The sequence below is a fragment of the Barbatula barbatula genome (assembly GCF_947034865.1).
Source record: "Barbatula barbatula genome assembly, chromosome: 5".
Taxonomy (NCBI): Eukaryota; Metazoa; Chordata; class Actinopteri; order Cypriniformes; family Nemacheilidae; genus Barbatula; species Barbatula barbatula.
Window position 1 is genome coordinate 13,142,944 of NC_136769.1, and position 24,775 is coordinate 13,167,718.

Here is a 24,775-nt window from a genome sequence, read left to right on the forward strand (position 1 = left end):
AGTAATCTTTGGTAAAGTCACTAAAAAAGAGTATCTTTGAGAAACTTGCAAGAAGACCCAACTACATGACATTTCAGAATTAGATCAATTTAGTTTTAGAAATTATAATACCTATTTTTCTATACTATTATTTTTCAGAAGAATTTATATATACAGACATATATTGTAAAAATACAAATTTTCCCCTTAAAATTATGCGTTTTGCCTGTATATTTGCAGTCTTTTTTGTAATTTGAGGATTTTTGACCGTATTTCAAAAATATGACTGTTGATAAAACGGTAACATTTCGTAAAAATGTTGTTTTAGAGTGTATGTAAAGATATGACCCAGTTGATCTCATTTAAATTCAGGAAGGCTCATGTGTTTTATTACATTCCAGTCACATCCAGTTCTAAATTCTTTGACCACAAGAGGGCAGAGTTTGAATCACAAATAAATTCATAAAGGTTGTATTTGACTTTCAGAAAGCTAAAACAAAATGTAGCACCTAAAATGTAGCACCTTGGAATTATAAAGTTTTTGTCAAAACACATTCTTATTCTGTGATGTATTTACATTATGGGATGATCTATATATTGTGTACATTTTGGGACTTTTTTGAAAAATGAAAAACTTTTATCTACAATGTCAAATTGAAAAAATACTACTCAGGATGCAGATAGAATATATAATTCCAAGGCGATGACCTACTGTATATGTATAGTTAGTTTAAAAAAGTTTAACATATTACAGTGTATTAAAAAATATTACAGTGTACGTAGTAATTTCTTTACGTTTTCAGGGTTTAAATCATTCAATTACAGTAACAGTTACTTGGTGATCTATTGCAGCCAACACTGCAACTAGCACTTACTAACATGCGTTATTTTAAGGTTCCTTCACGTGTTGGAGGTAAAGAATCGTGTTCTCTTCACAGTTTTCAGTCTGGCACGACAGAATAAGAGAGCATGGACACAGTATACAGATATTGTTGAAAAGGTCAAACTGATGGTTGAACCATTACAGTCTGAGAGCCAGTCATTGTCTAAGCTACAGGTCAAGTTGTCCTTGCGCTTGAAGTGTTCTCAGCCATTTATTTCATATTGTCCTTTTTCCAAGAAACCATCTCAAGGGCGAGAGAGGGCATATAACACTGAGCATTGCTTTTACTGTCTGTTGGTCATAAAAGTTGTTCACCACCTTACACCTTATGGCAGTACATTGTAATTTTGATAACATTTTAGTCACAAGAGCCACGTTATAAACCATTTCAGGAAATATGACATGGGTGTGTATTGTGATTTTTCTCCACTGTTAAAAACTCTATATACAAGAACAATCATAATGTTGAACTCTGAACCATAAACTTTCCATTGCATCTATCATTAGAGTGCATGTTTACAACCAATAAAACATCTTATTTTCCACACTTCTTTCCTAACATATCCCTTTTTACCATAGACATTTTCTTAAAGAATATCTCAAAAATCAAAGACAAAATCTGACTGGATTTTCATGAGAGTATAAAGCTTTGCGAACAACGATTTTGGCATATGAGAAACTAAATGATATTCGCAAGACAGCAGATGCTTTGAGATTTGAATATTATTTGGGTATATGATCACTGTTCACTGATCAAAAGTTCATTAGGAAATTAAATTTCAGGGGGTCCAGTTCTTTTCTGATGTATGATGTGTCTAGTACCCTGTAGTGACCACAAGCATAGCAAATGGCACATGAGCCAGTCACAATAAACAAGACAGAACTTTAAAGAAGTGTCTCATTTGTTACAGCAACATTTTTGGCTGCAGTTGAGGTTTAAGTGATGACTAGTGATCTCTTACACTGAGACAGGCTTACACAATAGGCCTACTTTGTAAGAAAATGGCCCAGTGAGTTCAGTTGCATAGGTTTATATGAATAACATTACTAAAAGGCTCTTTACTTTTATTTGACCTGTCTTTGTACTATACAGAACAGGTGTGTTACAACTTGACCATTTAGCATTAAAAGTTGTTACAAATTAACACATTTCACTTACACAAACAGCAACGAGGTACAGTGTACAAATTTAAAAATATTCACAGACTATAAGATATAAACTGTACATCATGTTTCAGTTGGTTAATGATGTACAAAAAATAACTTCCTCCTACGAAACTCTCTGAAAACTCATATCACAGTTTATTATAACAAGATTTCTACCTTTCCAGAGGTAGTCTGAGTATTGCACTTAGCAGCATGGGTGGCAAGCCAAAAATAACTCGCTGTATTTGTCCAAATGCTTGTGAAAGCATTTTGTCCAAAACAATTGTTTTATGAATGAGGGGCCTCGGTGTACGGTGGAGGGGGTTCCAGAGGATAGGCCTCCAATTTCACCTGCAAACCACCAAAACATCCACTTCAGAAAATGAACAGTGAGAAAAAAACGTTTATTTCAAATATATATTATCTTTATATTAAACATATAGAGACAGTGAGAGTTTTTTTACCAAGAACAAAAACTGTATAACTAATCAAGAAGTGAAAGTTGAACCTGGTTGTAAGCAGGAGGCGGGTCATAGAACTGCGCCGTGCTGTAGCGCGGCGGTCTGGATAAATCGTCATCAGACACAGATATGGGAATCACGTAAACAGACGCGCTTACGTCACGCACTCGATTCTCAGCCGCCTGTCGCTGCAGACGCTCCTTACGGGCCCGATGAAAGATCTTACAGAAACTGGCGCAGCAGATCGCCACAATACCACAGGCTACGATAGGTACGAAAATCCTTGGGAAAGGGGTTTGAATTGTTGGTGCACATAAAATTAAAACATCAACCCTTTTTATATTGTCTCTCCATATGAGCGGTTTCGGATAAAAGACTCTATTAATTGCCTAAATTTAAACGAAGAAAAGATTGAAAGGTACATACTGAAAAACTCCAAATGACTCATTCATTTTCCTGACAATGAAGAAAACAGATGCAACTCTGTATAGAAATAAAAAAGATCAAATATATCGATTGCTGTTATGATTTAGTGGTATTTTTTGTTCATGAAACATCCCCCCTGATGCCTGCCTTACGTGTTGATTCTTTTACCAACAAAGGAAAGCTCCACTTTATTCAGTTCTTCTCTTCAAAGTGGCCTCAATATCTTATAGGGTTCTGTATAATTTGTTTATAAATTAGGCCTTCTTGTATTAATAGTATAAAGGAGAATTTTGGAGGTTATTCGACCTTTTGTATTTAATGGTCCATTAGTCAACATCTGACTGCCAATAGCCCCATACCATAAACTCTGGTAACATGAGTCAAGATAAAGATATCAAAACCACCTGACAGTCTTGCTGACCTAAAAAGGAAACAATACATTGTGGTGGATGTATAAGATGGATATACATCTCAATTTAAAATCTAAATGGATAGTTTTCACATTCTGCCAGAATTGTGCTCAAAGCGCACATGTCCTTCCAGGTTTCAAAGGCCAAGAGTTAGATATTAGCTAGATAATACTAGAAGGTTTAATCATCAAAAAGTTCGTCTTCCATTTAAAATGAAATTTGAATGAAAAGAATATTAAGATTACATATTTAGCCTGTCATAAGACCAGGTATACATCAGTCAGTCACAAGTGATATTCTAAGTCTGTCAGAAAATATCATACTTGTTTAACTGTTGTAGAGTTTACAGTATTTTTGAATTCTATGAATTCAACCAATTTTATAAGTACATGATTAAAAAAAGCGAACTCTTACCTCAAGGCAAGCAGGTGGATACAGCAAGAATGTAGACACTTGTTCACTGCTGTGATTTGACCGTAAGTCTTATCAGAGGGAGGGTTTAAAGTACTGATAGTGAAGTTTGTACACTTTTATAGCAACAGTCACACATTTAAAGTCACAGAATTTATTTCAAACATAGTCAGAACCACCAGAATCATTGTGGCAGCACTTACAGCATCATTATTTGTGTTTTAGAGTTCCATCATTATTAATTGTTTCTACCAAGGAATTAATATGCAAAAAGATCATCACTTCATCACAGCCAAAATAAAAGGTTACAAAAAAGGTTTGAAATTGGTGGAGATTTCATTTACATGAAATTAGATTCCACGGACTGTGAATGCAAACTTGGCACAGCCGATAGTGAATTTATGAGTGATTGATATATTCATATACATTCACCGACTTTATTTACATGCTAGAGCAAAAAAGCATTTTTACTGGAGGTGTAACTTTATATTTGTGTCACGTATCCCAATCCATGGCGATTGCTTTACGATATTATGTCTGATTTTGGTTCAGCTGCCATCTGACATGTCAACATATATAATGTTTTGTTTTTACTGCTTTAAGAAGTTCTCTCTTTCTTCATTTTAATTTCTTAAATTTTTTGTACGATCATGTTATTTAATTAATGTACATATAGCAGGTTCAATTAAACCTTAAATATTATTAAAGTTTATGAAAATTGTGAATGTTTTGGAAATAAATCTTTTCTTTTTCTTTTATTCAAATATGCCACAATCCTTATTGTGAACCCAGTATTGTGTATCACATTGAACCGTGAGCTGAGTATATTGTTACACCCCTACTTTAAAACATTCTCATGAGTAACAGTGAAAGTGACTTTGTCATTAAGCTTTACAATTAGGAAACTATTTATTACGGTTAATGAATAAAAAATAAGAAATATATTACGCCATTTTTTAATGTACACATGCAATAACACGTTTAAACAAATAAAAAGAATGTTTACTGAAATGACCAAACAATCTGCCCGGTGAACTAAAGCTAAATGTGCAAAGAATATGATACTGAATATGTTACTAAAGTCCTGAGAGATTTTTAGAAAAGGTTTTTCTAAGACACTAAACAATGAATCTTGAAGTGTCATGGGGCACGATTATATATGTACAGATATGAATTAAATGAAACCAGTTATGCAGTTGACTCCACATAGTTGCCAGGAAAATAACCTTTTACACCATTCAGAACACCCTCACACCAGCCATCTTCCCTCCTGCTGGTAATGTAGATGATATCTCCCTCCTGAAAGAACAAGTCACCCGGCTTGCCTGTGTTGTAGCTATACAGTGCCACCACTTGGTAAAAGAAAGAATTACAACGGGAGATAATTTGAGATAGAGCAAATATTCTGAATGTGATACAGATGTGTCTTAAAATCTTTTTAAAAATCTTCAAATTAGCTGTCAACCAAAACACATTTTACAGTATGAATTATGCTATTATAACCCAGCCTCATAATGCAAATGTACGTGTATGATCAAATCATCTATAGAAGAAATACGTTTGATTAAAAAAAAAAACTTGGCCTACCTTCCTCCAAATAATCAGCAGGTGCAGATGTGTCATAATCAATAGGTGGCGGTAAAGGGGGCATTTCCTCAAAGTTGTCAAAATCTATTGGTGGCGATGGAGGTGGGGCAGGAATCTCAAGGTCTAAATGTCCACCAACACAAAATGTTAACATGAGCCTGAAAATACACCTCTAAAACCACAATCACATTTAAAGGTTAAGTGTGTTATTTCTGAGCCTTTACCAAATGTATGTGTCATTTGTCCAAAGGTGTGGCTGTTTGCTAATTTTGGATGCTGAAGCACAAACCATGAAAGTGGCAAAAATGAAGCAGCAATGCACAATGCAGACATAAGTCACACTTACCCAGGTGCTCCAGGCGGGCAGGGATCCTGCACAATGGGCTCTGCGAAACGGGCGGAGCCAGAGGAGGTGGGTATGGAGGGGGTGGGGGTATCATGACTGACAGGTGTTTACAAAGGGGCGGATAACATAGAGAACTAATATGATAAAATTGTGCCAAACAATAAAAATTGGTTCCATTTGTGACATCTATCTATGTATCTAATAAAACTAAAACAAGTTTTTTCAAGCTAGACATGACTACATAATATCTCAAATCAAATTATTTTAAATAAAATGATTTATGTATTTGTCATGCGGTATACATTTTGTCTGTTATCAAAAGAAGAACCTAAAACTACATTTTGAGGAGGGCCTTAACAAATCAGTCTTACGTGATTGAGCAGGAGGCAGAAAAAGCGAGCGCGTGTAGAGCGAGCGAGCACTAGGGCCCATGCGGACCCTTAGAGAAAGAGAGCGAGTGCTAGGAGGATGACGACGTACTCGTGACCGCCGAGGATGCGGAGCTGAGTTAGAGAGAGAGACAAGGCGTGGAAAAAAAACAAAGCAAAAAGTAAATCAATTCAAAGAAAGTGGCAATTGTGTGAAAGTGGCACAACAAAGATACACAAGTAATCATTTAAATTGAGCATTTTCAAGCGAGAAAGGAAACAGCTTTAAAGGAACATGTTGTACAGGCATTGTTGTACCTTCGATGTTCTCATCACCAGGTAAAGGTGGAGGTACTGGAAGGTCAAAACCATCAGGAACTGGTGGTGGAGGCATGTCACTGGGAGGCCCCGGTAGAGAAAATCCATTCTCCTCGGCCACTAGACAAAAATATTCCTTATATAGGTATCTACATTATGCTTACCAGACGCAACATGGAAGAGAGAGATCTTTCCATAACCTTATAATGGTAAAATCTGCCTGTCTTCCTGAACTAACCTGTTTCAAGAGGTGGAGCTGGTGGAGGAGGTGGAATGCTCATCAGTCTGCTGGAATCGGATGTATTTGCTGAAGTGGCTATAGGAGGAGGAGGGGGGATATCCGTACAGTCAAAGGGAGGAGGTGGAGGTGGACCAGTATCTTGAGTCTGACCCGGTTCACCTTCTACCTCCATCAGGGGAGGTGGAGGGGGTGGGCCTTGATCCAGCAGTGTGCTGAAGATGTCACCGTCAGGACTGGTGGGCCAGCTGGGCATTATTGGAGGTGGTACGGCTTTACCGAAGCTAGAACTGAAGTGAGGGAAGTGTCAATGACATTCTGTCACGCTGTGAGGATTATAGTCGGAATACTTAATACGATTAGATTTTCTCTTACGTGAAAGATTTCTCATTAAGTGAAGTGACTGATGCTCCGCGGGACAAAGTGGGTGCCACAGGACATTGGACAGGCTCCGGAGGACGGCTGTTTCGACTAAATATAAAAAATCACAAACTGTAGGGACTGCGACATACGAAAACTCAAATACTGAATATTAGATCTGTGGCTTTAGATCTTCTTTGTTGCAAGCAAGTCAACATCTAAACCATCATAATATTAATAGAAAATAAAATAAAAATAACTCTAACCCAATCTTACTGGCAAAATGTGACCACTTTTTTACATTTAAAGAAGTACTGTCGTATTATAGATAACATCAATAATGCTTCTTGAGATAAAAATGTCCTTCTGCATTTTATGCTGAAAGCCACTTGTGACTTCTGCGCTGTAGCAAGAAGAAACAATGTGGTCTCGTGTGCATGTGTTCAGACACTGATGATGCCACAATGCATGCAGACTGCTTTCAGTCAGTGTGAAGAGGAAGTGGGTAGAACAAAAACTAAAATCACTTCCTGGAGAAAGGCCCTTTGAGCGACAAAGGAAGAGGAACAGAGGCCTGGGACGTGTGATGTAAGCGTATGTATGCATGTTTTGAGCCAGACATTTAAATAAAAAAAAAAATTCTATTGAGGATCTGATCCGGAACAAAACAAGATATGATGATTACAATGATCGCTTGTCACAGGGTTGTGTAGATGGTTGAAAATAATGGAGAAAATGAATGCATTAAAATGTCATTCTAACACTGCCTGACAACAGATGAGCAGAACCTGACAACAGTGGATGTACCTCAGCATGCTGCTGCTACGTGTCATGGTAGCAGTTTTCAACTGTGGCTGTCCAGAATCCTAAAAAAACAAGAAATGGGTTGTTTCTTAAAACGTCCATAATATCTTTACTAAAGTCAGTGACCATATTATTTGCACAAAACATGGAAGAACAAAATGTGTTTGTACAGTTAAGTTACTCTTAACTATTATGAAAGTCTTGCAATATAACAAAATGTCAGTCATATATAATTTTTGACTGACTAAGTTAAGTTAAAAGTAACTGCCAAAAGTTCAGAAAAGAGAAGTTAGATCTAAACAGCTGTGGTATCCTTTCACACTTATTTTTTTGCTTTGAAATATGAGCTTCATTTTATTATAACTATATCTGAGCCTTAACTGTAACTGTAACTTTATATGAAAGTGTCCAGATACTTCCTGCGACTGTATAACTGTATAAACATTTGACACAAAAAATGTACATTGTGTGATGAAGTCGAAATTTAAGATAAGAATATACATTTATATAGATGGCTACTGTACATGCAAAGTTGCAGAAGTGATAAGACTTTCTAAATATGAATGTGTGCATTAACAGTGTTTTGTGGTTTTTTGCCCGTGCACTGCCCACATGACAAGTGCAGCATGCTCATGAAATTCTTGACGCTTTGGGTTTGTTCATCTGTTCACTGCGATAAGAGCCTAGCTGGGTTTCAATGAGCTAGTTTAGCATGGGTAGCACCAAGTAATGAGGCTTGCAGGTTTTCCCACGCTGCTCAGTGCCTGGATCCCGGCCAACTGTGTGTGTGTTTTAAGGGGTAAAACGGGTGTAAAGGGGGTATTTGAATGAACGGTTGCGTGGGAGTGTGTGTGTGCACTGTTAATTGAGGTCAGTCTAACTGTTTTACAACAGGATGTGGTCAAGTGTGAGAATGAAACAATGGACTTTACAAATACTTTTTACATTTGTATTCCTCTTTTAGGATTGTGAAAACCTAAAAAACTAGCCAAAACAGTTGAAATAAGAGTACATATGGACAATGAAATGTAAAGGGTTCAGTTCAGAGCTCACCTTAATGCCATGACCCACGGAGTCCAGGATGGAGAAGGAGATGGGTGTGCGTGAGTACTTGTGCTTGGCCTCTGTACTTTTTGCCGGGGGAACAATCTTGTGACTGCGTGGAACCCTCTTGGGAACTGTGAAAGCCCCAATCTCCCGACGTGCCACTTTGTCTCTGTGCATATCCACCGTCTGCATACAATCACAGATAATTTTCCATGAGTGAGAGATTTTTCCAAAAATAACACATAACTGATTAAGTAGTGCACACACACGTGTATTCTAGGATGTTGTGTAATGTGATGTTAAGTATATATGAGCATAACCTAAAACTTCTCACTTCCAACAAAGCTTACTGCATTTTAAATACACTCATCTTCCTCAATAAAAACAATTGATTCTCTATTAGAACCTGCTAAGATATCATCCACTTCCTAAAACGTCAGTCTTGCTTTTCTATGTAAGCTCTCAGACGGGGTGAGAAGAATGACTATTATTCTAGGCTTTTAGCTCTTCCTGGGCGCAGAACAGACAGTAGAGAACATCAATCAGGGTTCCAGGTTTGCCTGCTAGTGAGAGAACAGTGGCCCTTTCATCCCAAGTCTGTGAGCTGGCCTACCCTCTCTTAGCCCTCAGGTGACCTGCTTAGACAGGCTGCGCACGGAGCATGCCGGAATGCTATGCTGGAGTCCCGGCCGCAGTGAGAGGAGCCAACGGAATCGAAGGGGGATGGGGTGGCATGGAGTATTATCACCCTGGTGACAGGGGGGCCTACACAGCAAGGACCAACACTGTGTTTTGGGACATTACTAAAGCAGAACTTTGTCCTCAGCACTTTACATTAAGATGACCTTCAGCTAGAGATACAGGATTTCTTTCCATACAGTAAACAGGAGAAGAAAGACAAATAAATGGTGTATAAGCTGTTCCTTCATATATTGCTAAATGAGACTGTGAATTTATATACATATAACAGCCTATAATGTAACAAGGTTAAATTAATGGGAGAGTTCACCCAAAAATAAAAATTCTGTCATCATTTACTCAATCTAATTTTATTTAAATCTGTATGATTTACTTTCTTCTACAGAACACAAAGAAGATATTCTGAAGAATGTTGGTAACTGACACCTATTGACTTGCATTGGTTTTGTGCCTTAACAATAGAAGTTAATGGGTGCCTGCACTGTTCGGTTACCAACTTTCTTCAGAAAAACATCTTTCGTGTTCTGCGGAAGAAAGAAAGCCACACAGGTTTTAAATACCAGAGGCTGAGTACACGATGACAGAATTTTCATTTTTGTGTGAACTATCACTTTATCAAGTGTTCTGAAACATTAAGTGAGAGACCAAACCCTGTATGCAAGTACTAATGGAAACAAGGAACCAGCACATTCATAAACTGCTGAATCCAAAACTCTCTCACAAACCAACTTCCATGTTTTTAAATAAGTGTGACAATACGGAGCCAACACTTTAGGACTAAACTGAATTAAACTTTAAGCAGCTGTACAGTGATAATATGTTTGCAGTACAGTGAACAATAACCTCTGAAGGGGGGGGGGGGTTGCCACAGTGTTTCATGCATTCTGACTTCTTAACAATATTAAACGTGCTGGCTTCTCGTGCTTGACATGGTCAACCGGTCAAAAAAAGGGTTGGACAGGATTACATTAACTGCACTTCTATTTCTAATTTATTTTTCTTTTGTTCTTATTCTCTTTATATAAACACTTTTATGTGTTTCATTGCTTCTTAAAATCTAAAGTTTTATATGTGATCTGAAATCATTTGCATTATAAAGATATGTCTTATTTCTCTTTGTCAATTACTTAATTAAAAACATTACTTGTAAAGCACTTTGAATTGCCCTTTTGGATGAAATGTGCTATATAAATAAGTCTCCAGGGTTTATTATTATTTAAAGAACCTCAGAAAAAGGGCTGATACCTGTCCAATCTGGTTGATGGAGGACTCTATTTTGCGGAGTTGTAAGGTCTGTGCATCCAGCAGTTTGAGGACGTTGGAGGCCAGGGAGTTGATCTGATAGGCCACACTAGCCAAGGAGTGGGTGGTAAAGGCCTTGGTCTCCTCCAGTGCTTTTTTGGTGTCATTGCCAGACTGTAAAGGTAGAAAAGTCCTTTTGAATCAATCAGCTTAACAACCATAACGTGTTATAATGCGTGCTACAACCAGATTGATGTAATTGGCAGATTTCCTGTATAGTCATAGTGGTAAATGTGATGAGAGATGCTCAATTACACTTCCTTAATAATGTAAGTATGTGTTTCAACTACATACGATTTAGCAAATGGAACACAGGCATTTTGGGAACAAATACAAGACTACAAGATTTGTAACAAGTGAAAAGATTTACAAAGAAACTGCAAATACATTTCATTTCATCTCCCAAAATAAACAACAATTTTGTACCTTCACTTAAAGAACTGCATCCTTTAGAAGTGTTACCCTTATAAAATATGTGATGATAAATTCACTCATGTTTACAAATGAACGTTTCAAAATGTAAATTGAAGTGTTTTTCTTACAATTCTAAAGATTCGATGTTTCTTACTGTCTTTAGCTGTCCGTGAATCTATATGTATTAAACCCGCAGCATCTCGAGTGTCTTACCTGTAGGTAGTTATTCTCGCAGTAGTCCGCGACTTTGTGTAAATTGTTGTAATTGTCTAAAAGCGCTTTACGAGCAGAGGGAGCCTCCTCCAGTATTTTTGTAATTTCTTCGCAGTAGTTTTGATCCTTCATTATGCGGCGAAGTGAAAGACACGTTGAAGCCGTAACTTACTCCGGAAATATGTCTAGTCGACAGCAGCAAGCCACCGATATCTGTCAGTCAGGTCATCATCCGCAGTGCCTTCCTCCTCGCTCGATAAAGAGAAGTTCCTATCTGCTATGTCTGCATCCACATGTCTAAGAAACATGATACTGATCGCAAAATGAGTTTGACATCATTCAATTAGGTTTAAAACGTGGCGCGGTTAATCTAAATCCGAATTGTGTGTTTTTCTTTGAGGTTATTCCGGAAAACTAACAAATAAAGGCATTTCATTCTGTCATTACGTGCTTAGTGAAACCACGCCCTCTTGCGGTTGTATTGCGCTTATGCGTCTTCTAGCAATCATTTGGAGTTCTACCTTTATTTTCATTCCAGGTGCAATCTAAACAAACAATTCATATATTTTAAATTATATACGAGGTCAAAAAAGTACTCATACCTTATCTTTTAGTTCTCCTTTATTAGATTTTTCATAGTTTTAATTGTCCTCGTCATTGCATGAAAACACTTCTAAAACATTGTCATTAATTGGGCTAAACCTTTGTGTCATTACCATAACAGCTGAGTGACTTTTTGCAACTCACCTTATCCCACATAACAAATAGTTTAAACACCCTTGGCCTATGCAATGTTGCTTTATGTTTTTACATTTACAATACATTTGTTCAACAGATGCTTGTCCAAAGTGGCTTAGCAAATGAGAGTCCAGATTTCTTTATCTATGGATTTACCAATATATCACATAATATAAATTAATTGCACAGTTTGCAGTAGGGGAGAAGACTGACATATAGATCAACACACATTGATGTATTAACCCATTTATGATTTTAATATTTAAACAATGTATCGACATGCATCTGTCAAAATACTACAAATACAAGTTCAGTCCATTGCTGCAATCTTTTATTCCTTGCTTAACTGCCAAACAAATCTCACTAACACAGTAAGAAGAAACAGAAAAGTAATACCAATGTAGCATACAACTATAACTTTTAAGGCATATACGGACTCTGGGTCAGAGATTTGGCGCGAGCGGCCCAAACGCAGATATACTCCCAGTCTGATCTCTGCAGACAGTTTTCCTTGAAGCCAGCAGAAATAAGAGCCTTTATCTTCCAGTCGCACAGGTCTGAAGTGAAGATGGTGACCCGGGTCAATGAGGACACGAGATGTGTTATTAAGTCCCTCCATATACTGAGAGCGATAAAGTGGTGATGATCCTTTATCCCAGGCAACGGCATACTGTGGTTTAGCACCAGGGCAGGTCAAGATCAGATTCAAGTCTACGGGGTGGTTCTGGAAGTGAATAGAGACACCAGAAGCTTGATCATCATACTCCAGGAATTTCAGCAGAGCTTGTCTCTCAGGGGACATTGTTGGTTTTGGAGGACATGGAGCGTGACAGGATCTTACATGTAGCTCCGCTCCATATGTAGTTCCTGAGAGTCCAAACTGTTGGGGAACGGCTGAAGACCCACAGGGAGCAACTGGATCCGATTCACTGTGGTAACGCACATGTAGGTAGTTGCTTTTCACGTAACAAAAACCCACACGGATCTGCTCCCCCTGGTTGTCGCAGCGGTCACATTTAGACCAAGGCTTGTAGCTGGTGAACAACTGAAACGGCTCTTTTCTCATGTTGCTGGGTTCTGATACCCGTGCTGGTGTTGTCTGATGGAGGTTCCTTGGAAAGACAACTTGATGGACCTCCTGCACATCAACACTGAAGCCGTAGAAGAATTCCCCCGAGGTTGTGCCACAGATATAGTGACCTGAGTCTTCTTTCTGAACCCTGAAGATGACCAGGCTAAACAGACGGATGGAAAAGCGACTGCGCAGATCTGAACCTCTGCCTACTTTGGATGATTCCACCACTGTTGTACCTTCAAAGTCAGTGAGGACTTTAGTGTTCACATTGCCAATTTGTTTTTGGTAATACCATACAACCGCAAGAACCTCCTCTGGCTTACAGTGACAAGGCAGTTCAATTGTCGTGTCAGCTAGGAAGGCAATACTTTCAAAAATGAGAAACGCAGGACAGGCCTTGCTGGCAAATATGTCTTCCTTGTCTTCAGGGGCCTCATAGGCAGACAGTAACAAAGGGATGAATGCCAAAAAACAAATAACCTGCATTTTACAATTATTTTCTAATAATGACAAAATACAGATCTAACTATACACAAATAACATTATATTCAGAAACAGAATGAGAGAACTTACACAGTGGTATTAGAATTAAAACTTTTTACATGAATTATTTTTGGATGCCATATTTCTCCATTAACCCATTAAGTTGTACTGCTAAGTCCGTCTCATCAGCTTTTACATGATTGACCTCACAAACTTCCGATGGTCTACTCTGGTCTGAGGAATAATCTTGACAAGACTGACATTCTCCAACTGCAGCCCAAAGCCTATTGAAAAGATCCTCACAGGCTTTCTGCTCAGCCCTACTTAGCAGAGACAGGTTGAGGCTAAAACGGCCAGTCTTCGAGAGCCCGTCCAAAACTCCAGTAACTTTAACCTCATCCCCTGACTTAACCCCCTGTGACAGAATGAGAAGGAACTCCCCTAGAAGACCAAAGCAAACCTCAGTGCTAAAGACTTCCTGCAATGCCTTGCCTCCCAGACTAACAAGGAGGTTATACTTTTCATTTGAGCCTCCTACAAATCTGCGCCACACACGGCTGAATTCTGATGTACTTCTAGGTTGTATCTCAGAAAACTGAGCCTGAAGATTAAAAAGAGATGAATTAGTTCTTATTCTTCAGATCAAAAGAGATAAACTATTATGTAATGCTAATGCACATTACTACATTTGTTTCATGTAAAGAAAGGCTTTTATCTCACCTGGATTTCCTCAGTTGAGGTGCTTTTATGCTTTAATCCAGAAGCAATTGTATTCCACGGCTGTTTTCGAGGTGCACCTGAGATGTCGTTTTTATCGAGGGGCTTTAGGTGAGATGCAAGAACTATGTCTCTAAATTTCGAAAGATAAAAACATCTTTACGCATGTGCAAAAGCAAGCATTTTGTCCAAAAGCGTAACTTGAGATACAAAACAAAAGATACATTACCTGAACTCCTCGTAGCTGGCTACGTTTTGATGCAGTGCACGAAATTTGGCATCATTTTCTCTTTGGTATTTCCTATCCGCTTCCAGTGCCGCTTGTAACTCTTTTTCAAGAGCACTGAAATTAATGATATCAGATTTCTCCATGTCTACAGTTTACATATGAAATACGACTGAATATCTAAATTTACCTTGAGAACGAAATGCTAGTTCGTTAACTTGTCCAGGAAGCTAAATTAAATCCGTTGCTAACTAGCTAGCTCACGGTTCGAACCAGCAAACAAACCATGTCACCATGACAACCGATTTGTCCGTCAACGCTGGATTGAAGCGTTTTATACACTCGCCACAAAACAAATGTTGCTTGCGTTTAAATGTTCCGATTCATTTCAATGCATTTGTAATACTGCACGGTCACTTAATTTGTGTTGAAATACAGTCCGTAATGAGCTGCTTATACGTTTTCTTTGTTGATAAGAATCACACCACTCTTTGCATCTTATAATAGTAATTTATATAAATCTATGAATATGAGACCATCCATTACAGAACAAACACTCTTGCAGTTGAGATTTTTGAATTTGTATCAAGCGATCTATCAATATCAAGTAATTACAGTCTTATGAACATTGAGCAAAAAACACAGTGACAACTTTATAGACGGAGTATTTTATTGAAAACAAGCCACATTCGAACTCAGGCTATGCTTCCAGCATTGGATGCAATCCTGGGCCACAGGTCTGCACATTCCTTGGCTACAGGTCCTGTGATAGCTGAACCTATAAATAAAAATTGATCATTTAACAGTCAGGGAATATAATCAAGACTCAAACATTTACATGAAGGCTGTGTTCAATAACATTAAAGTCAAATAAATATAGTTTTAAAGTATTTATAGTGTTCCATCACGGATTGAGATTACCCAGCACATGGCGACTGTCATCTCACCCAAAAGTAATGGGATTTATTCTTTCCTTCCACGACAACTCACCCAGCCACTTATCAGACAAAGCAAGTGCTTTTGAGAAGGAAAATAAACATGACAACATTTTAAACTCACCTTTCATTTCTCCTTTGTTATTCACTATGACCCCCGCATTGTCTTCAAAATATAGGAACACACCATCTTTTCGTCGATATGACTTCCGCTGTCGTATCACCACCGCAGGATGCACTGGTTAACAAGATACAGACAGTCGTTTAACAAGCTTCGCTTTGAGAACAAGTTAAGTGTAACAAACTATTGTGAGGGTTACAGTGATAAAGCATAGGCTATTTCAATTAAAACATTTTTTCTAACCTCAAGCATTTTCACTTGAACCAGTCGGTGAGCATCTCAGGCTCTGCTGCTGCCTCAAAACACTCACCCTTTTTTCTGAGTTCTGGTTTGCCTTTCTTCACTGTGGCCATTACCATGTCACCCACACCAGCGGCAGGCAGCCTGTTCAGACGACCCTTGATGCCTTTGACGGAAATGATGTACAAGTTCTTGGCACCTAAACAAGGTAAGATTCAGCGATGAATGAAGTATGACAATCAGGTAATGACCACATTCTCTGTAAGGGGATGCACAATTATATCAACTGCTAAAGCAAGCGCTTACTTGCCATCTGTGCAAAAAAAACCTTTAAGAAGCTTAACATTTGTTTCATCACGGATTGAGATTGTACAGCACATGGCGACTGCCATCTCACCCAAGAGCAATGAGATTTATATTTCCTTCCACGACAACTCACCCAGCCACTAACCAGACAAAGCAAGTGCTTTTGAGAAGGACATTCAATTACATCTCATAGTGCCAGACTTCATACCTGTGTTGTCAGCGCAGTTGATAACCGCTCCCACTGGGAGACCCAGTGAGATGCGGAACTTGGCTCCCGATGACCCACCACGTCCTTAAAAGACAAATACATCAGATTACTACAATACGCACTTCAATAAACTTAGCAAAGACAATTTACATTAAATAAAAAATATACAGCGATTTAGAATGTTGGTGAAATACAAGCAGTTCGACCGTATCACAGTCAAAGATTTTGTTTTGCTATTACCACTGCAGAAATGCACTGCACGTGCAGGGTTAATAGTCTAGAATCGATAGAAATATAATTATAGTTTGTAAATCTCAATAAAGGACACGGGAAATCACGTAAAATAATACATTTCAACACACTAAAATGCTGCAAACAAATAAATCGTCAAGTGTTCACGGTTTACAGTAGTAAATGACGTTACCGTCCTGAAACCAGCCTTATTATAGTCGGAACGAAACGCGTCTTTTTGGACAGAGCACAGAAAATATCAAATCCGGTCACATAAACAGTTTTAGTAACTTGAATGGAAAAACTCATTCCACGTATGACTACATAAGCAAAGCTTCAAATACGAAACGTGCGTTTTAGCCAACCACTAATTTAGCTTACTTGGTTGCCAGCAAAAACCTACAGCTCACAACTATCAACTATGACAACATTTACATTAACATAATAATTGTAACGAAACATTGCATCACTACTTGATAAAAAGTTCCTAGAGGCACTTAATTTAACATTATCAGTCAATGGAGTATGCAGGTCTGCATACAAAACTTAGCAAACATGGCTTCTCTCGCTAGCAGCAAATGTACATGACTGAATTCGTCTAATATATCCGCGAGTTTTGACAGTAATATGTCGAAAATATACACTCTAGACATTCCATTGAATCTCATGCCTGGTTTTATTGGGCTTCAATGTAACTTAAGTCAAGGATGACTTTGGATTTTCATGTGTGATTCTTACCTCTCTTAGACATGGTCGCTGAAAGGGAAAGAGGAAGAGAGAGCGAGGGGAATGCTGGGATATAATCGTACGCGCAACACAGATCTCACAGCATCCGGTGCACACACGTGGTGGATATTCTACTGACGCCACCTAGTGTTGCGTATGTCCATTTTGTGACAAACGTTCATATACTGCTTAAGATATTGCTAATGTTAATTACGCATTTTATTGATTCAAAATTATATTAATAACTTGAGGCTCATTTACATTAATTAATAATAGAGGCGTATACAAGCTTAAAACTTAAGAAAGACGATTGTAATTAGGGTAGACAATTAATGTATACAGTATGGGTCCAAAATATTAAGACCATGTTTAAAAGTAACTTAAAACAATTCTGTATTTAATTAAATACAATACAATATATTTATATGATATGCATGTAATAATGCATATAATGTAAAGGTGATAATGTGTGGCACTTCTATTTATTGGCCCTTGGAATATTACCAAATCATGCATCATGGATCATCATCACATTATTAAAATGAGAGGACTCAAAGTACAAGATGTTTTCATTAATTGAATAACTATATTGAAGAATAAACGATATTGTCATTAAAAATACATCATTGGGCTACTTAAATTTCATTCTGGGCATTCTGCATTTACCTAGACATCATTTTATTTTACACAGTATGACATTCAAATTATTGGAAGGAACATTATTACTTATTTTGTCTTGAGGAAAGTATATCCACATGCTATGTGACAGTGTCCTAAAAAGGCGCAGAACATCATATACAGTACTGTACACACATACCAATTTTAGGTCGCCTTCATGTAAATGTTACTCTTGACATCACAAACCTTTTGATCCCAGGAAGGTTGCTTGGATGTTTGGAATTGTGCCAACAATTAAAAAATATTTAACGAATGTTTTGAAATTAATTGTCTGGACCAAAGAATGAGAAAACAACTAAGATATAGCCCACCACACATAGTAAATCATTCAATACTGTTTAAAAAGTATCTCAGGCTGAGACTTCCAGGAGGAGTTTGGTAGATCAAATGGTGACTAAATGGAGGATGTGAAAATATAACAGTGTATATAAAACATAATATATCAAGTATGTGACACTTAACTTTTGCACAGCAGTGTACGTTATAAAAACAGCAACAATTAAGTGAAGTAAAGACATTTATAATTTTACAGCCACTGCTGTAACTTTGTATTAGCACCTATTGTACTATTGCTCTTTTATGACATATCGCTTATATCTCCCCGAACTCTTTGTTAGTTGTTTTGAATAAAAGCATCTGCTAAATGACCAAATGTAAATGTAAATGTTGTTTCTCAAGACGGCTCAATCTGTGTTAAGGAGGGTAGAGGCAGGCAAAAGAGGTCAACATTGGCAATTAATCCATAACAGGTTGTGTTTACACTGGTCACAGACACCTGCATTCCCTGCTGCCTGTCAGCAAAGCTGGTGCCAGGCACCCTTCCCGTTCACGGGATTGCATCCAGCCTGGGCGAAAACACTCTCTCCTTCTCTTTCTCCTGCTCCTCCATCTGTTTTGATGTATCATGGGAGTCAGTAGCTTCATTGTCTGGTTGCTGCCGCTCCTCACAGGTAGCATGAGGGTGAGTCTGCCACGTTCCATCCCGGTAGGTGCAGAAACACACCATCCTATCGTCAATCTCCACACGTTCTCCAACTGGGATCACACGATTTCCAGCAAAGCAGTTTGGCCCTTTGAGGATGACAAAGAAACGTCACTTGTTGAAAGAGGATATCCTGCAAGTTATTCAACCAAAGAGATGTGCACATTTACTGCTGTAAACCAGCTAATAACACTATAGTCCACTTCAGACCATTATCTTTACATGTGTGTATTGTATTTTATATGGATTTTTTTTAAATCAGTACCCATTACCATCCCATTTATACCTAAATATTACCCACACAAAATATCAAATGCAATCTGTGCCTTCTGCTGTCAGGGATGGCCCAATGCCCCATAATGCCTCTGCCATCCCAGCATGGTCTGAACTAGTTCCTATTAATAGACAGCATGTCGGTAGTATAGTAAGCCATCTATTGAACGATTCCATTCCATCATACCTTTTCCAATGTGTCACTGTGAAAGATGCACTAAAAGGGGAAATCAATGAAAAACAATAGATGATTTCGAGGATTCCGACAAAGAACTGACTGTATCGATTCTAATGAGTTGCATAACACACAATCTACATATCTCTCTTGTCATGTCAAGAGCATGCTACAGTGTCTGTATGTTACAGTTAAACTAAAGGACTGTGTTCCAGTGTTTATGAATATGGGATAATGCAGTTAATGTCCATGCACGTGTAGTGTTACTGTGAGTGTATAGTGTAAGGGCTCTCACCGCTCTTGCACACAGGACAGCAGTGGTTGGGTTCATATACAGGATTCACACAATGCAAGGCTGGACAGCCGGATATGCTGCAGTAAATATCTCTATTAACTTCACAACGGCAGCGCTCACAGGGGGACAGCTGAACAAGAATGAGACTATTATTTATGTATTTGAGTTGAAAAGGCTGAACAGGTGGCATGACATATTTGTCGATTATCTGCATGCACTTGAAAAGTCAATAAATTAAATTATTAAATGTGTGAATAAAAAGGGGGTGCTGAAATGTATTTAGAAATACATAATCTTTTGCTAACAATAGACAAAGTAATTTGGAAATGTACAGTATGTGTAGGCCTACTACGTGTATTCATTACAAGAGCATTAAAACCAATACACACACCAGAAACTATCATCACCTACAGCCTAATAATACGTCAATAACAATTCAGTTATCATGCAATACTGTCCCATTTGAAACTTTTATTTTATTCTGGAAAAGTCGTTTTGAGATAATACAATGGAGTTTAAACCACTAACATAACAATTGTTATATTGCAATATATAATCAACCATAAAAGTATTTGTATTTTACACTGCACTTCGTTTTCCATCACAAGACTCACCCTGAATTCCTCCAGTAGTCTATAAGTGTTTCCTCCGTACACGCAAACTTTACTGACAGCTTCGCACACTGGACAGCAAGACTTATATTTGATGCGCGTGCACCTTGGGTGTATACGCGGACACTTGGGGCTGATACACACCGGTCCATTTTCAGTGCAGGTGCACGGACAAGCTGTGGTGCTCGGGTAATAAACCTCTCCGATGCCATATACAAAACCTTGATCGTCGATACAAAACTTCCCACGATAGTCCCCGAATTCGTATTCCAAATCTGATTTTGAAGAGTACTCTGATGCGCTTTTGAAAAAGAAGCAGTGGAGCGCAAACGAGAGGCTTAAAATGAAAGGTCGCATCGTTACTTGTCAGTATGATGTCTGGTCGCAAGCGCGTGTCCAAACATAAATGACCGCCTGCTATAAAGAGTACGATCCACCTCTGAATGTCAGCACCGCTACATTACACCCAGAACAGGACAGACGGGAACTGCATCTCACTTGTACGCGTGGAATTAGGTTAACGTCCTGCATTATGAATAACAAGCGCTTGTTTTATTAAAGGTACCATCATTCAAATACTTTAAAACAATTCACAATGCCAGGGATAACGTTACTTTAAAAATAATTTAAATATTGAATTGATGCATTAATGAACACCTTATATGTAATCTACAGAATACATTAATGTATCTCACGTAAAGAAGTTTAAAACATTTATTGTTTACATGTAGACTAGGTTCAAACAGATATTGGTACCAGAATAGATGCGGTAACAGGTTTACTTTTTAGCTCTTTTGCCGCCCTCTACTGATAAAACGAGCAAATTGCAGCATAATTGCTGCGTTCAAATTATGAGCAACTTTTAACTGTGTCTCGTTTCGGAAGGCTGCGTCTCATTTGAAGCCTGCTACGTCATCGAGGCTGTCTCGTTTCATAAAAGCAGGTAACAGCTGCACCTTCGATCAAATATGTGGTGTTTAAAAGTTAAGAGTTTACAAATTTGTGTTTAATCTTAGCAGGCAGATGTAGTAAATAGGTTTACAAGTGTTTAGTTATTTTTAAACGTTTTGAAACAGTAAGGAAAAAGTAAAAAGTTACATTTGTTTAACTCTTTTGGCATTGTTTAGGGTACGTAACCAACTTTTTACATCTTAAAATCAATCAGAAATCATTTTAATTAATTTGAAAGGTGTGCGAGTGCGACGTGTTGTCATAGCAACGTGGTACTTCCTGTTTCCTCTTCAGCCAGTATGTCATATGAAGGACGTCTCGTTTAATTCGAAGTTGAGAATCCTCTGTATACCTATGGGATGAATTTCGTATGGGATGAATTTCGACTCAAAATGATTAACAAATGCACGCACAGTCATCCGTGAACGGGATACACGTTTCATTTGTATTTTACGATTCACAAACAAATGCCTTATGATTTGATTCTGAGAAATTTAGATTTGAATAAACACGAAGCGATTTGTACAAATAGAGGCAGATTTGTGATCGCAATGTTTTATTTTGTGTTCATGTATATTGATTTTGCGCATACCAATGAGAAGTTGTGCATTTGTGGATCCTGTGACGCGCGTTCATACATCCTGTTCGGTTCATTTGTATTTTGACTGATATATTTAAAATGTTTATTTATTTTAATTGTGATGATTATAGCTGACAACTAATGAAAATCCCAAATTGATAAGGCGTTTTAATCTCAAAGACAAAGCATTTTCTCATAAAGTTAATAGATGCAGTTATTACAATTACAGTGCAGTAGATGAGTCAATGCAGTTATTAAAGTTACAGTGCTGTAGATTCTGATTCAGGATCCATGTGGATCAAGTACTGCACCATCAGGTTTGTGATGAAGAAGGTCTTTAGTATTTGCAAAACATATTGACAATATGACTCTAATGTTTATTTTTTTAAGTAAATACTTGGCTTATAAATTGAAATACATGTCGATATACATGCATAACTCATTAAATGTGTGTTTACTGTACATCTTTCTACAGATATCAGCAAGTCCATCAGTGTATCACGTTCACGGATGACTGTGCGTGCATTTGTTAATCATTTTGAGTCGAAATTCATCCCATAGTTTTGTAATTGCAAATAATCTATACGAGTTGCGTGATACGAGCCTATGGTGCTTCACATTTCATATATTGTTTAACATTCTGTGGTATACGAAAACATTAGATTAGATTAGATTAGTTCATATATACTGAGACTTAAAATCCTGATTTGTATGTTTGTCCTGAAAGGTTTGTTTCATTAGTGACATTAGCCTAACAGTGAAAACACATCCATTGGTGTTAATAGAGCTGCCGGTCTTCTGCTGATGATCATGAACGTTTTCTTTTTGTTTCAGTATAACAGACACATCAGTGTTAACAGCTGTCATTATTCTACACCCATAGTTCCCATTTTCACCTCCTTCATTATGCTGATATCTTAAACTCTCATGGAAATGTCCTCACAAAACAGATGTTTGTGTTTTAAATAGGCAGAATTTGATATCGATTTTAAAAGCTCAAAACTTCTGTGATTTAAAACACCAGACAATTTTATAACCTGAGGGTCTTGTTGTAACCGGTCAAATCAAAGTCAGTTCAGAAGTTATTGAATGATTTAACTCTCATTCTTTTCAATTGAATCGTTTTTTAATGTCGATTGTGCAAAAATATTGATAGACTACAGCGCAATATTTTTTCATGATAGTGTATCGATATTCAAAACGCTACAATCATTGATATATATAATAATATTATAATAATAATAAATAATAAGCAGTTGAATATTTATCCATCATGAATAAGTTGAATATTGTTAGATGTTTTTATGACAACTGCTCTCACTTTGCTTGGGTTTCTGTAGTTGATTTGTGATGTGGCCGAGATGTTTTTGTCATTTATGTCACACATGGAGATAAATGTTGGTATTTGATATAGTGGACAGCATCTTGGTCAACAATTGTTGTTTTTAGTGATGTTATATAAGTGAAGCTGAGTTGAGTTATTGACAATGTCTCTCTAACATCTCCAGTTCACACCAACAGTGATTGACACCTTCAGTAAAGCTCCTCCTACATCAAACCACCAATAAATACCAGAAAGCAACAAGCAGAAGAATCACTTCAGGTGTAAGAACTGAAATCTTCACACAGTTGTTGGAGTTTGTGGAAGGGAAGCTGGAGAACACGAGAGATCCAGAACTACACACAACAGAAACTCAGAGGACTAAAGAACACAGAGGTTGGTTTCTGTTTTTAAATCTTTATTTCTGACAGTGGAGGAATTATTAAGCTTTCATTTATTTGATAAACCACAAATGCAGAAGATTAGAACTGAAAGTGAATCACTAAACTGCATCAAATGATCATAACTTGATCTGGTTGTGATCTGGTAAAGGTTCAATAGAATCACATGTTTGGCTATAAGGTGACCATCGTTCTGCTTTGAGTTTGTAGAGCACAGCATTTTGACCCTTTTTTCACATTTTCATCAGTCTGATGGTTTTTTATCGTCTTATTGAAAAGAAAACATGCATTTGTTCTTTTACTCGACTACATGAGACACAGTCTGTTGGTTTTTAGTTGTTATTCTTTCTTTTACTCGACTATATTTTTGGGGGCATCGTTTCTGCTGTACTGAACTTAAAGTGACAGCAGCTTTATAAATCACAGTCTGTTATTAATAATAAAACAACAAAAGACAAAGAAAATCGTCACTCAATGCTCTTGACTGGTGTGACTCTAATAAGGATTGATCTATATTCAATTTATACAGTGAAGACTATGTAGTGTTATTTCACATCTGATGACTTTTATTCTGTACCTGAAAATTTTTGCAATGATTTTTGATCTGTAGTCTGAGTGAATTTAATGTCGTAATTTAAACAGAGCAAAGTTAAAATATTCTCTTAGGATGTGTTCATCTTATATGGCAAACCCTTTTATCCAAAGCAATACTCAGTGCACTGAATGACTGTGTTCAGTCCCTGAAATTGAAACTGTGATCTTGTCTTGTGATGTTGTTTTGTACAATTGTAAAACTGTGTTTAACAGATAGTTTTGTTCACTTCAGATATGATGGAAGAGAATAAGGACAGTCTAGAGGAAGTAAAAGATGCTGATCAGAAACATCAACGTGCACAAAGATTCCAGAAAGTTTCACTTGAAGAAGCTTTGAGAACAGGAGACAAAAAGAGTGAAAAACAGCACATGAGAATTCACACCAGAGAGAAACCTCACGCATGTCTACAGTGTGGAAAGAGTTTTACAGCTACGAGTAACCTTAAGATACACATGAGAATTCACACTGGAGAGAAACCTCACGCATGTCTACAGT

The 24,775-nt window shown here is 37.5% G+C and overlaps 6 protein-coding genes across 7 annotated transcripts; all 6 read right to left on the bottom strand.

Annotated features, from left to right (window-relative positions):
• Positions 1 to 343: 343 nt before the first annotated feature.
• LOC306893720 (uncharacterized protein) lies at positions 344 to 3,783 on the bottom strand. Its single transcript, XM_079455703.1, has 4 exons — positions 3,720 to 3,783; positions 2,896 to 2,952; positions 2,517 to 2,751; positions 344 to 2,359 (listed from the first exon to the last, which is right to left on the bottom strand). The coding sequence occupies exons 2-4, from the start codon at positions 2,919 to 2,921 to the stop codon at positions 2,297 to 2,299; spliced, it is 324 nt and encodes a 107-aa protein (XP_079311829.1). The 5' UTR covers positions 2,922 to 2,952; positions 3,720 to 3,783; the 3' UTR covers positions 344 to 2,296.
• Positions 3,784 to 3,839: 56 nt separating this feature from the next.
• On the bottom strand, positions 3,840 to 11,865 carry abi3a (ABI family, member 3a). 2 transcript variants are annotated; one of them, XM_079456122.1, is made up of 11 exons: positions 11,413 to 11,854; positions 10,729 to 10,899; positions 8,791 to 8,970; positions 7,741 to 7,799; positions 6,949 to 7,044; positions 6,574 to 6,863; positions 6,336 to 6,455; positions 6,021 to 6,152; positions 5,650 to 5,745; positions 5,304 to 5,426; positions 3,851 to 5,068 (listed from the first exon to the last, which is right to left on the bottom strand). In XM_079456122.1, exons 1-11 carry the CDS (start codon positions 11,542 to 11,544, stop codon positions 4,905 to 4,907), a joined length of 1,563 nt encoding a protein of 520 aa, XP_079312248.1. In that variant the 5' UTR covers positions 11,545 to 11,854; the 3' UTR covers positions 3,851 to 4,904. The 2 variants fall into 2 exon arrangements, with proteins under 2 accessions (XP_079312249.1, XP_079312248.1); XM_079456123.1 differs by lacking the exons at positions 5,650 to 5,745; positions 6,021 to 6,152 and having other exon boundaries at positions 3,840 to 5,068; positions 11,413 to 11,865.
• Positions 11,866 to 12,382: 517 nt separating this feature from the next.
• Positions 12,383 to 14,898, bottom strand: dnaaf19 (dynein axonemal assembly factor 19). The gene is made up of 3 exons (XM_079456291.1): positions 14,655 to 14,898; positions 14,429 to 14,558; positions 12,383 to 14,309 (listed from the first exon to the last, which is right to left on the bottom strand). Exons 1-3 carry the CDS (start codon positions 14,795 to 14,797, stop codon positions 13,833 to 13,835), a joined length of 750 nt encoding a protein of 249 aa, XP_079312417.1. The 5' UTR covers positions 14,798 to 14,898; the 3' UTR covers positions 12,383 to 13,832.
• Positions 12,482 to 13,711, bottom strand: LOC306894061 (Ig-like V-type domain-containing protein FAM187A; the record flags this gene model as incomplete). Its single annotated transcript, XM_079456290.1, has 1 exon — positions 12,482 to 13,711. One exon carries the CDS (start codon positions 13,709 to 13,711, stop codon positions 12,482 to 12,484), a length of 1,230 nt encoding a protein of 409 aa, XP_079312416.1.
• A 405-nt stretch (positions 14,899 to 15,303) lies between the features above and the next one.
• On the bottom strand, positions 15,304 to 17,496 carry rpl23 (ribosomal protein L23). Its single transcript, XM_079457675.1, has 5 exons — positions 17,431 to 17,496; positions 16,462 to 16,545; positions 16,018 to 16,146; positions 15,711 to 15,824; positions 15,304 to 15,429 (listed from the first exon to the last, which is right to left on the bottom strand). Exons 1-5 carry the CDS (start codon positions 17,441 to 17,443, stop codon positions 15,347 to 15,349), a joined length of 423 nt encoding a protein of 140 aa, XP_079313801.1. The 5' UTR covers positions 17,444 to 17,496; the 3' UTR covers positions 15,304 to 15,346.
• Positions 17,497 to 18,922: 1,426 nt separating this feature from the next.
• Positions 18,923 to 20,789, bottom strand: LOC306894903 (von Willebrand factor C domain-containing protein 2-like; the record flags this gene model as incomplete). The annotated part of the gene is made up of 3 exons (XM_079457741.1): positions 18,923 to 19,167; positions 19,822 to 19,951; positions 20,436 to 20,789. The coding sequence occupies 3 exons, from the start codon at positions 20,787 to 20,789 to the stop codon at positions 18,923 to 18,925; spliced, it is 729 nt and encodes a 242-aa protein (XP_079313867.1).
• Positions 20,790 to 24,775: the final 3,986 nt, after the last annotated feature.

Excerpts from the sequence above, each read along its gene's own strand:
- LOC306893720 (XM_079455703.1), bottom strand. The coding sequence starts at position 2,921 with ATGAATGAGTCATTTGGAGTTTTTCA. Across the intron at positions 2,752-2,895 it reads GAGTCATTTGGAGTTTTTCA|GATTTTCGTACCTATCGTAG; the intron begins GTATGTACCTTT and ends CCCTTTCCCAAG. Across the intron at positions 2,360-2,516 it reads CGCCTCCTGCTTACAACCAG|GTGAAATTGGAGGCCTATCC; the intron begins GTTCAACTTTCA and ends GGTGGTTTGCAG.
- abi3a (XM_079456122.1), bottom strand. The coding sequence starts at position 11,544 with ATGAAGGATCAAAACTACTGCGAAGAAATTACAAAAATACTGGAGGAG. Across the intron at positions 7,800-8,790 it reads CCGTGGGTCATGGCATTAAG|GATTCTGGACAGCCACAGTT; the intron begins GTGAGCTCTGAA and ends TTGTTTTTTTAG. Across the intron at positions 6,456-6,573 it reads AGCTCCACCTCTTGAAACAG|TGGCCGAGGAGAATGGATTT; the intron begins GTTAGTTCAGGA and ends ATTTTTGTCTAG.
- dnaaf19 (XM_079456291.1), bottom strand. The coding sequence starts at position 14,797 with ATGGAGAAATCTGATATCATTAATTTCAGTGCTCTTGAAAAAGAGTTA. Across the intron at positions 14,559-14,654 it reads GCCAGCTACGAGGAGTTCAG|AGACATAGTTCTTGCATCTC; the intron begins GTAATGTATCTT and ends TTCGAAATTTAG. Across the intron at positions 14,310-14,428 it reads CCTCAACTGAGGAAATCCAG|GCTCAGTTTTCTGAGATACA; the intron begins GTGAGATAAAAG and ends TTTAATCTTCAG.
- rpl23 (XM_079457675.1), bottom strand. Across the intron at positions 15,825-16,017 it reads ACCAGAACTCAGAAAAAAGG|TGCATCCTGCGGTGGTGATA; the intron begins GTGAGTGTTTTG and ends CTTGTTAACCAG. Across the intron at positions 15,430-15,710 it reads TAACAAAGGAGAAATGAAAG|GTTCAGCTATCACAGGACCT; the intron begins GTGAGTTTAAAA and ends TTTTATTTATAG.